This window comes from Sinohyriopsis cumingii, chromosome 16 (assembly GCF_028554795.1).
Source record: "Sinohyriopsis cumingii isolate HCF-2022 chromosome 16, ASM2855479v2, whole genome shotgun sequence".
NCBI classification, from domain to species: domain Eukaryota; kingdom Metazoa; phylum Mollusca; class Bivalvia; order Unionida; family Unionidae; genus Sinohyriopsis; species Sinohyriopsis cumingii.
Window position 1 is genome coordinate 36560885 of NC_142976.1, and position 13215 is coordinate 36574099.

General features: G+C 33.3%; 1 protein-coding gene across 1 annotated transcript in view; it reads right to left on the reverse strand.

The window, feature by feature from the left end:
• LOC149780212 (LIM/homeobox protein Lhx9-like) overlaps positions 1 to 12870 on the reverse strand; it is a 51430-nt gene extending 38560 nt beyond the window's left edge. Inside the window, exons 1-2 of the mRNA XM_089936970.1 lie at positions 12021 to 12870; positions 2394 to 2602 (exon numbers count right to left, since the gene is read on the reverse strand). Coding sequence (XP_089793096.1) covers positions 2394 to 2602; positions 12021 to 12119 — 308 coding nt within the window. The 5' untranslated portion in view covers positions 12120 to 12870. The remainder of the gene's footprint in view (positions 1 to 2393; positions 2603 to 12020) is intronic.
• Between the last annotated feature and the right edge of the window lie 345 nt (positions 12871 to 13215).

A 13215-nucleotide genomic window follows, 5' to 3' on the forward strand; every position in this document is an offset into this window, starting at 1 on the left:
AATCTACAGGCCGCTCAGCTGTAGATATATACAAAACCAATACAATCAAAAATATTATTAAAATGAATAATGTTGTACTGTGCTATTTATATATCAGTGTTCCTTCTAATAGTTTTTTATATATAAATATTGTGTCACTTATGAAAATTATTTACAACCAAACATTGTGTAGATTCAGCACGATAATAATGTATGGTATTTTCTTTCCTGGTTTCGTTGTGCAATAGTCCTAAAGGCTAATGTACCCTTGATGACTGGTTTCACAGAAAGAAAAAAAAATATGCTTTTCAGATTCCAAGTCGATTACACTATTAACACATATGATAATAATTGAGGCGTCAATCCGACGAATCGCTGTCAATTTTCACACACAATCCAATTTGTATTGGCTGGCTTTATCATGATAACTCTGATAACATTATGGCGCGACGGTCATCCACTCATATAATGATCAGAAGCATGGGCCCGCTCTCTAATATCAGTCTCCAAGGCTAACTAATGAAGTATATGAAATTTATTAAGCTGATCAACCAATTGATATAATTTATTTGTCAATAAGTTAATTGTAATTTAATATATCAAGTTAACAAGTAATTTGCATCTTGTGTGAGTAGGGAACAGCACGCATATCATCAAAGAAAGAAAGTAAACTAGATTAAAGAAACACAAAGAGTTAGGCCAAACTTCTATATGTGGACACGGCTGTGTAAGAATGGATGAACAAATTAAAGAATCAGGAAATAAAAGATGAATGTGTTTATATATAAATCACCATTTTAATTCCAGTCATTTTTTTTTTGTTTGACTAGTTCAAAATGGAATTTGTTTTGTATACACACTTAAAGGAATTACCTTTAACAAAATGTTTTATATTAAAAAGAAGTTTTTAGAAACCTCATGGTCGTAGATTGGCGTCATTGTGATCGGATCAATAGAAGGCATGAAACTCTTATGTAATGTCTACACTTTATTTAATGTTAATTAGCAGCTAAGGAAATCAACATAAAATAACCATAGTATGGGGACTGCGTTTCAAATTTACTCTGATTCCTTTTCTTCACAAAATGTATAAATTATCGAAATTCAACAAAAGTTTCGGAACATATTTCGGCTATTGATATTTGAGGAAATGAAACATTTGGAAGTTGTATTCGTTTGTTGTTTGTTTTTCTTTTCTTTCGTGCGCAATGTTTTTAAATATGACGCAACAGACGTGGTCGCTACATTTGTCTTATTTACAGTATACCAACTTGTGTTAGGTACATGATTTATAATTTGCAGACGAAGTTTTTCGGTACGATTTGCATTTCGGAATGTCTCCAAAGGAAGTGATTTACACAAAATACCAGGTTATGGCTGATATTTCTTACCTACCTTTATGCACTGTAATTGTCGTAATAAAAGCAGAGTTGTTGCTTTACTCGATCTTACACAACCTTTGTTGGTCTTGAACAGTAACAGCGTAAATCAGTTTTGGCAGTTCCGATCACTTGATGCAAGAAATTACTATTATATAACTTTACATTAGATTTCAACCTGCACGATCGATTTTCTCTCGCAATATATTCTATTCGATACAGCTGATTCCATTATGAAATCGAATACCAGCGAATGTATTAAGAGATCTTATGTTGTTTGAAAGTCATCTTGTATCATTCCTCATTAAGTACTGCATTAATATTAATGGAAGATTTACATTCGATTTCATTAACTTTGAGGATATTTCCACTTTCTATCTCTTAATCGGTGTTTAAGATTTCCGACAACAACGAACATCCATTCCGACATTAAATTGATCAAGAGATTTACTTCGAGAGGCGTACTTGACTACCGGAAGTGTACGAGTGATGCATCCGGGGATTTAACTTCTGACACAGGATGGCGGAAATTGAAATGGCAAGTCATGTGACAAGTCTATTTTATTTAATTTCCAGTGGAAAGGCGTTGCAATTTAGCGAAATGATTTATAAATATATTTTTCATACTACGTTTTCTTTTATTTGTTTAATACTTTGTATTTTCTGTGATATGTGTCCATGTTTCTGATGAAAATAGTTATGTAGATGGACAAACAGAGTGATAGATAATGTTTTAGGAAACCCTGAGGGAGTTAATAAATAAGCTGATTGATAACTTTGGACATTTTTTTCTTCTTCAAGTTTTTCAATTTTGTTCTGGAATGCTCTTAAATAAATATATAGTATTAAGCAAACTGTTTTCTTTAAATCAATGAGAGAAGAATAAAAAGAGAAAAACTAAAAGAACTATGTTACTTGAATCTTTCGTAATTGAAAGAAAATACAGTATGACTGCTGATTTCATTGCCAATGATGCTACCAGCTCATTTACACGACATAACCTTCTGATTATTTAACACGGGCTCGCACACTTACCTGTAATAATCTTCCTTGCAGTAAATATTTCCCTCACGGGCGAAGCACGTGAGTTCTGTATCAAGCGAAAGTTTGCAGTCGGCACACCTCAGACAATGCACGTGCCACTGTTTGTCCGCCGCATATAGGAAGTAACGTTCTAATATTCGACACCCGCACCCGGCACATATTATGTTAGACTGGTCCAGTCCATTTAGAATCGGCATTGTCTAAAAATAAACACAATATTTGAATACAATAAAATAAGCTTTTGCAAGTAAATGGCGATTAAAACATTTCAACTTCATATGTTAAATACTCCATAATAATCTGTAAATTATATATTCCAAAAGAAATACGACTGTCTGCAATTTAAGAAGAAAAAAATACATGTATTGGGAAAGAAATGTTAACATTGACTATGTCTAAAGAAAACTATGCCACTCCTTTGACGATCTATTATTTATCATAATAACACGATAAAATAAAAAAAAGTTTATTAAAATAGAAAAAATAGGAAAGATACAAAAACGATGTCGGCGTTATATTTGTTCAGTAATACCATTAAATAGTAAGTAATGATGGAACACGGTCACAAACTAGAATAGCAAACATATGGAAAACCCACGACTCAATAAGTAATTGTCATTTTAATAGTTAATTCAATATCGTTCAGGGCTGATGTTACAAAAAAAGAAAAAAAAAGCTATGATAAAGTAGCCACAGTAATCTAATCTTGTCTATAATTAGTAGAACCCTCAAAAATGAATGCATCCGTCAAGTCTAATGACAACAGTGCCAGAGAGAGAGACCAAGCTAAATTCAAGAACGTAACGTAAAAAATAAAATGTGAAATGTAGGATGCCGTGATCAACTTTGGCCAGAAAAAAAAAATGAATAAAAGTCAATTAATTAATTGTTTGTTTAATCAATAATTTCATTAATCAATTAAGCACATCATGGCTGTTTTACGCTTTCTGCGGTTACTGATTCCTACTCACACCCGTCCATGTACCGTCTACGGTATACCTTCGCCCTGGTTAGGGGTGGGTGGTGGGGTGGACCACTATTACAGGACAATTTTACATACCCACAATTACATACAAAAATGTAAAGTATTTATCTTATACAGTGTAGCATGGATTGCGCGAAAATACCTGTGTAGTAACGCTTGCACGTACGCACGGATGGATATATCTAATTACAACTGTGTTGTCCGAAAGACGTACAAGCAGATGCAGTGAAAGATTGTTAGACAGCCGGATAGATAGATAGATAGATAGATAGATAGATAGATAGATAGATAGAAGATAGATAGATAGATAGATGGATGGATAGAAGGAAAGATGGATGGAAAGATAGAGTAGCTATCTAGCTAGCGAGCGGGTGTAAGGATGGTTGCATAGATCAGTTGACAGTCCGACGAAGTTCTATAATTTGAGAGCACCACATAGCAAACATAGAAATAAACAAATAAATAGCTAGGTAACTAACAAAATAAATAAAATCTTACTAGCAGGTGTTCCTAATGGTAGATCAATGCTTACTTTCACTCATAGTGTGTCAATATTTACTCAACACTCTGTTGCAGAACAGTCAATATTGAACTCTTCTCAAGTTACAGGTTTTAATCAGTGTGACCACACGTCGTTTAATCAACTCCTTCTCACTAGAATCGGCACCTCGTGTTAAGTACACCCGTATTTAGTGGCTGTGCATAATGCATACCCGGTATGAGCTTTCCAACACAAATGTATGCTTTGGATACCTCCTGAGAGTAACACATGACTGGTATGAGCCTTCGGATACCTCCAGAGCGTAACACATGACTGGTATGAGCCTTCGCATATCATGAGACAGCAATACCTAACTAATATCAGCCTTCTGACGCAAATGTATGCTTCGCACATCATGAGATATGAATACGTAACTAGTATGAGGAATCTGATATCATGAGATTGGAATACATAACTAGTATGAGGAATCTGATATCATGAGATAGGAATACATAACTAGTATGAGGAATCTGATATCATGAGATAGGAATACATAACTAGTATGAGGAATCTGATATCATGAGATAGGAATACATAACTAGTATGAAGAATCTGATATTACGAGAGAGGAATACATAACTAATATGATAATTCTGATTTCTCGAGAATGTATTAAATAACAATACGGAGCCTTCAAAGACAAACGTATGCTTCGGTTATCTCGAGAGAGCAATGCATAACCAGTAAGAGCATCGATCCGGATATCTCGAGAGAGTAATGCATAACAAATTTGAAGTTTGATGCATCGGATATCTCGAGAGAGTAACACAGCAAGTTCGAGACTTCGGATATCTCGAAAGAGTGATACATAACTAGTATGAGGCTTCGGATATTTTGATAAAGTAATACCTAACTAGTATGAGCCGTCGAACACAAAATCACGCTTCAGATATCTCGAAAGAGTGATACAAAACTAGTATGAGCCTTCCAACGCAAACGCATGCTTCAGATTAGATTGGGTACTGCCAAAATTTTTGTACTTCTCAAAAGTACCAAGGTATACCGTAATTATATTTGGGGCCAACAATTCAATGTTCTGGGGCAGGAGCCTGGCACATTTTTAATTCCGTCTGTCAATAACTGGACAAATATTTTGTTCTGATTTATAGCAAAATAACACCATATTATATCCATGAAATTATTAGGAAAAACTATTAATTATCTTGAGATAAAAGAAAAGAAAATATTTTAGCTAAAAAAATCACAGTCCCTCTTCTCTCCCTCCATAATTAAATGGCCAGTACCTTACAGGAGATGAATTTACTATGCGAATGCTTAATTGTTGTATAAGTTGCAATCAAAAAGCTGTAATTGCAGTGGGATGATTAAGCTTGCACTAGAGCTGATACTGTGATTAAACTTACACTGTAGCTGATACTGTGATTAAACTTACACTATAGCTGATACTGTGATTAAACTTACACTGTAGCTGATACTGTGATTAAACTTGCACTATAGCTGATACTGTGATTAAGCTTGCACTAGAGCTGATACTGTGATTAAGCTTACACTATAGCTGATACTGTGATTAAACTTACACTATAGCTGATACTGTGATTAAACTTACACTGTAGCTGATACTGTGATTAAACTTGCACTATAGCTGATACTGTGATTAAGCTTGCACTATAGCTAATACTGTGATTAAACTTACACTGTAGCTGATACTGTGATTAAGCTTACACTATAGCTGATACTGTGATTAAACTGACACTATAGCTGATACTGTGATTAAGCTTACACTGTAGCTGATACTGTGATTAAACTGACACTATAGCTGATACTGTGATTAAGCTTGCACTATAGCTAATACTGTGATTAAGCTTACACTATAGCTGATACTGTGACTAAACTTACACTGTAGCTGATACTGTGATTAAGCTTACACTGTAGCTGATACTGTGATTAAGCTTACACTATAGCTGATACTGTGATTAAACTTACACTATAGCTGATACTGTGATTAAGCTTGCACTGTAGCTGATACTGTGATTAAACTTACACTATAGCTGATACTGTGATTAAGCTTGCACTATAGCTAATACTGTGATTAAGCTTACACTATAGCTGATACTGTGATTAAACTTACACTGTAGCTGATACTGTGATTAAGCTTACACTGTAGCTGATACTGTGATTAAACTTACACTATAGCTGATACTGTGATTAAGCTTGCACTATAGCTGATACTGTGATTAAGCTTACACTGTAGCTGATACTGTGATTAAGCTTACACTATAGCTGATACTGTGATTAAACTTACACTATAGCTGATACTGTGATTAAACTTACACTGTAGCTGATACTGTGATTAAGCTTACACTATAGCTGATACTGTGATTAAACTTACACTATAGCTGATACTGTGATTAAACTTACACTATAGCTGATACTGTGATTAAACTTACACTGTAACTGATACTGTGATTAAGCTTACACTATAGCTGATACTGTGATTAAACTTACACTATAGCTGATACTGTGATTAAGCTTGCACTATAGCTGATACTGTGATTAAGCTTACACTGTAGCTGATACTGTGATTAAACTTACACTATAGCTGATACTGTGATTAAACTTACACTATAGCTGATACTGTGATTAAACTTACACTATAGCTGATACTGTGATTAAACTTACACTATAGCTGATACTGTGATTAAGCTTGCACTATAGCTGATACTGTGATTAAACTTACACTGTAGCTGATACTGTGATTAAGCTTACACTATAGCTGATACTGTGATTAAACTTACACTATAGCTGATACTGTGATTAAACTTACACTGTAACTGATACTGTGATTAAGCTTACACTATAGCTGATACTGTGATTAAACTTACACTATAGCTGATACTGTGATTAAACTTACACTGTAGCTGATACTGTGATTAAACTTGCACTATAGCTGATACTGTGATTAAGCTTGCACTATAGCTGATACTGTGATTAAGCTTACACTATAGCTGATACTGTGATTAAGCTTGCACTATAGCTGATACTGTGATTAAGCTTACACTGTAGCTGATACTGTGATTAAGCTTACACTATAGCTGATACTGTGATTAAACTTACACTATAGCTGATACTGTGATTAAACTTACACTGTAGCTGATACTGTGATTAAACTTGCACTATAGCTGATACTGTGATTAAGCTTGCACTATAGCTAATACTGTGATTAAACTTACACTATAGCTGATACTGTGATTAAACTTACACTAGAGCTGATACTGTGATTAAACTTACACTATAGCTGATACTGTGATTAAGCTTGCACTATAGCTAATACTGTGATTAAGCTTACACTATAGCTGATACTGTGATTAAACTTACACTGTAGCTGATACTGTGATTAAGCTTACACTATAGCTGATACTGTGATTAAGCTTACACTATAGCTGATACTGTGATTAAGTTTACACTATAGCTGATACTATGATTAAGCCTGCACTATAGCTGATACTGTGATTAAGCTTACACTATAGCTGATACTGTGATTAAGCTTACACTATAGCTGATACTGTGATTAAGCTTACACTAGAGCTGATACTTTGATTAAGCTTACACTATAGCTGATACTGCGATTAAGCGTACACTATAGCGGATACTGTGAAAGACATAGTGCTGACATTTGAGAACTTATTGATAAAAATATGAAGTGTTCATTCTGAAGACTACGATTTTCTAGTACGCTATAATAGCCAGTGAAACGTTGAGTGGGATATTTTTCAGAGATGACCAGTAAACATTAAACACGTAGAAAACAAGCGCACTCCTGAAAACCGTAGTATAATTCAGTTTCATAAAGGAATAACATACCTAAAACATTCACATACGCTAGTAAATAACTAGTTTTTGGGGTTTTGTTGTTGTTTGTTTTAAAGCCAATATTTTTTTTGAAAGTTGGACGTTGCCCGAATCTTTTTCACGATTCATTTGGCTACCACGTTCCTGTACGTGACATGTGTCAAAGATGTGATTAAAGGATCATAAATAGAACTACGTGTCATCATTAATTTGTGAAAGATACAACCGCTTAGGAGAAAAGAATAAACATTTGTAACTATTTGTCTTGAATAATGAAAACATGTTGTTAAAATCTTTAAAGTCGTAAAAGATTCCGAGGGAGTTTCCGTACATTCCTTGCTGACGGAAACTACCGATGTACCGGTACATTGAAAAAGTACCGTGGTACGTATCACCGAAAGAAGAAGAAAGAAAAACAACACAGCAGTGAACCGGTGTACCAGTTATATTCCCACCTCTACTTAACTAGTGTGAACCTTCGTGTACAAATACGTAATTCAAATAACTCGAGAGAGTATTACATAACCAGTATCAGCCTTCCAATACAAATGTAAGCTTTCTGATATCTCGAAAAACCTTCGGATATCTTGAAATAGTAACACCTAACAAGTACGAGCCTTCCAATACAAATATACGCTTCGGTTATCTCGAAATAGATCCGGATATCTCGAAATAATAACACCTAACAAATATAAACCTTCCAACACAAATGTATGCCTCATACATCTAAAAAAAAGTAATACTTTACTAGTAAATGCATGCTTCAGATAATAATATATAAATATAATGAGTCTTCCAACACAAATGTACGCTTCAGGTATCTAAAGAGAGAGAGAGAGAGAGAGAGAGAGAGAGAGAGAGAGAGTAATACATAAGTAGTATGAGCCTTCGAAAACAAATGTAAGTTTCAGATATCTCGAGAGAGTAATCAATAGCTAGCATCAACCTTTGCATACATATGAACGCTTCAGATATTTGGAGAGAGTCAAACGTAACTAGTATGACCATTCCAACACAAATGTACGCTTCGGATATCTCAAGAGAGTAATACGTAAAAAGTATGAGCCTTCCAACACGAATGTAAGCTTCGAGAGAAGAATACCTAACTAGTAAATACATGCTTCAGTTATCTCGAAAGAATAATATATAAATAGGAAGAGGCTTCGAACATTTCATGTTATAGACGTGTCTTGTGACCTAATTAATATACGACCACTTCGTACTATAGACGCGTCTTGTGACCTGATATACGATCTCATTAAATATCAATGCTCTCCAACTGTCTGTCATTTTACCATATAAAATTACATTTTTGTCACAACTGTACCCCACCAGTAATAACGTCAAAACGAGACGCACAATTTTAAATCTCCTAACAGGTTCTGAAATTTGGAGTAAAGAAACAGAGGGCGTACTTTTGAATAAGGTAACATACAGCCTTATTTAGAGTAGGTTAACAGAAAATCTTTTTTTGAGTAAGGTAACAGAAAGCCTAATTTTGAGCAAGGTAACAGACCACTTAATTTTGAGTAAGTTAACAGACAGCCTAGTTTTGAATAAGGTAACAGACAGCCTAGTTTTGAATAAGGTAACAGACAGCCTCATTTCGTTAGTTTTATTCTTTTCTCAGCATTCCAACACCGTGCTTAAAAAGTGTCGAGAACACAGATAATGTTATTCAATGTGCATTACAACACTCATATACATATTGTCTTACAATATCCGAAATAAATTAAAAACTAGAAAAAGAAAAAAAAACAAAACAGTTATAATGTTCAGGCATAGTATATAGGGTGTGAGATATGCTGATTCAATTGCAGTTAAATACAGACTAGGGATTGTAAAAAATTATGCGAGAAAGTATTTTCTATTTATTTATTGCACTTTTTTTAAATATGGATGATACTGTAGCAAACCTAATTATTTAAATTTACCTGAAATCTAAACGACTGAATAAATTATGCTAAACTATGTATGGCAAATGTCTTAATTAGTTAATTAATTGGAAAGTTTAAACTAAACAATGAATGATTCATTCTGTCAAAATGCAATATAGAAACAGAAAACACAGAGCTTGTCAATGCTGTTGTTTTAATCCTTTTTTAAAAACTAAAACATCTAAATAAATTGAAGCACTTTAATTCTCTGATAGGGTGGGAAGTTAACCTGTTACATGTTCTTAAAGCTTTTAACATCCTGACGAAATCGTAGCCTTTATTTAGCAAAGTGTTGTTAGCAAAAACAATATAAAGGCATCAAAGAAAAGAAAAGTGTCCCTGTATTATATCATATGCCCAGAACCTAATTGATTTAGCCGTTAAATTTAGATAGTCGGCAGCCACGTTGAGTGAGATTTACTTTGAAATTTAGAGAGGTACAACTTTTGAGAGGAGGTATACAAATGGAAATTGTTAATTTCGCCGAAAAAATGCATTTAGTTCCACACGCACACCTATATTTATATATATATATATATATATATATATATATATATATATATATATATATATATATATATATATATATATATATATATATATATATACACACACACACACACACACACACACACACACACATAATTTCAATTGGCAATCTGGTTAATCTCGTATTTTAATTTTACTGCTGGACATCCTTTAATTCATGTGATTGTATTAATTAAGCTGATTAATTATAATTAGGGTTTCCATCCTGACCAAGCAGGAAAGGTATAATTTATGTTTCGCATTCACAGTTATCAAAACATTATCAAGTTTAAACATACAGTATTGAAACTACAATAACCTTTTTAATGGTACCATTGTTGGTAAATACACAGTTACCTTTAATACCTGGTAGGTAATGATCCTTACATGATTCAAGTCTCGCTTCGTTAATTACAACTTGCCTGGAATATATTAATTACTGAGCGATCATTACTGCAAACACATGTGTTTAATTGACTTTTCTGTTGGATATATATATATATATATATATATATATATATATATATATATATATATATATATATATATATATATATATATATATATATATATATATATATATATATATATATACTTTTACTCGTGAATTTCCTTTCTTTTTGTATCATCAATACCCAGCATTTGAAATTACGAAACAATCCATGCTGCGAACTACTGTTGTATGAATAACGAGAAATGTGGAGAAGAAATAGATTTGTATTTACATCTGAACCACTTCAGAAAATTAAAAGTAAAATATACAAAGCGCTATAAAAACAATCATCATAATAATCATCAATGATAACAAGAGCTTGAGAAATGGAGAAAAGACAATCTGCTGCCACCACCACCACTACCACTACTGCTACTGTTGCTAATAATAATAATAATAATAATAATGATAATATTGTTATTATTATTATTATTATTATTATTATTATTATTATTATTATTATTATTATCATTATTATTATTAATGTAATGATGCTGATGCTGCTGCTGATGATGATGATAAAACAATTGACATAATCATCAAAATTAGTATTGTCATTCCTTTGGTCAAAGAAAACCTTGCGATAAAAATATAAAGCACGTACAAATAAGTTGAAAACATCAGAATATGAGGATGTTTGTTAGCTCCACTATTTCAAGATTCTACCACAAGTGATATTCCTTACTTGTATGTTGTTGCTGTTGCTGCATCTGCTACTACTACTACTCTTTATCCAATGCTGCTGCTACAGCAGCTTCTACAATCGAATCTCTTTTATATATTGATGTTGCTACTACTATTACTATTACTACTACTACTATTATTATTATTACCACTATTACCACCATTATAATTATTAAAACTATTAATAATACTAGCATTATTATTATTATTAATATTAATATTATTATTACTACTATTAATATTACTTAGTTTTACTTAATATTACTGTTATTATTATTATTATTATTATTAATATTATTATTAGTACTACTACTACTGATATTATTGCTATTGCGATTATTATTATTAACATTATTAGTATTACTACTATTGCGATTATTATTATTAACATTATTAGTATTACTACTATTGCGATTATTATTATCCTTATTAGTATTACTATTACTACTACTGCTTGTGCGACTTCTACCTTCTAAAGCAAGCATGGGCATCTTCCGTATATGATATAAATTAATGTATAAAACCTGGCCACAGGCCAGATCAAGCCCTTGGGTCAGATATTTCCCACTCCTGCTCTAAAGGGTAGTACTGTGTCAAATTTTATGAAGATATTGCGAAATTTTCAATACACCGGACTTACCCTGCTTGTAAAGCAGCTGGTATATTTCATATGCTCTGATTCCAGTGTCGAGTCATGCAGACCACCTTCTGATATGGACATTTCTGTAGTCTCAACCATCTTCAGTTCATAAAATCTCCTCTTTGGATAATCAATAAGAGAGGGACCTTTGTTTCAATATTTCATGACATTAGTTTGTTTATAAATCTACAACAGTCTTTTGAGATACACTAGTGATACTACTTTAGTAAAAGTGAAGGAAAATGTGTTTCAAATGTTGTCCGCGTTTCTGTCCGATCCAATATTTAATATATATCCAAAGTGAATTAGAATAGTTGTAAATAAACTGGTTTAGTAATGTGTTCAATATATGTAGTCACAAACATCAGTTTAGCTTTTTTCCTCCATGAAGTAAACAGAGTACATTCCTTTGAAATCTTGAAGTAAAAGCGTCGTCCACGTTTTTTTTTTTTCTTCTTCTCCGACTAGAGGGTATGTCGTCTGGTCGATCTTTTAGTTCAGTTGTCTGCTTGTATTAGCTAAGAATACATTCATTTTGTATGTCCCACATATGTCCATATCTTGGGAAAATTTGGAATAACCGAAATTAAAACTCCAAAACACCGTATACCAGTATATTTGATAAGCTTGATATATATTCCATCAAAGAACAGAAGAACACGTGTTTTCAGGTTCTGGACTAAGATCCCCCAAAACAGGCCTTAGAAATGTTAAAATTGTAAAGTGCTTTCTCTTGAGACAGATTTTCGACGGTAAATGTTGTTTGATTAACACATTCAGTCGAGAACAAAGTACCTTTGGTATAGATTCTTTTGAATTGTGACCTTGCACGCTGGGAGAATTGTTTCTTTAGTTTCGAATGTCAGTTCTCCTAGAATAGTGGGATGTCAATAATCTGCGGGGAGGGGCTTGTATAACAAAAGGTAAGCGGATCACATGCTGAGAACGATTCAATCAGCTAAAGTGCCGACCCACACAGCATGAATCACTCTCATTGGCTCCTTTCGACCTCCAGCATTCGAGAGCGAAGTGTTGAGATATGATCGTTTTCTAGGGAGAGTGAATGGGAATTAAGAGATACGTAAACAGCTTCTGGTTGCTACAAATTAATCTCTGCCATGGTCACGTACAAGAATTTCCCATCCTAAATTTAGCACACTCACCCCTCTTAAAAAGTGGAGGAAGAGGAGGTACA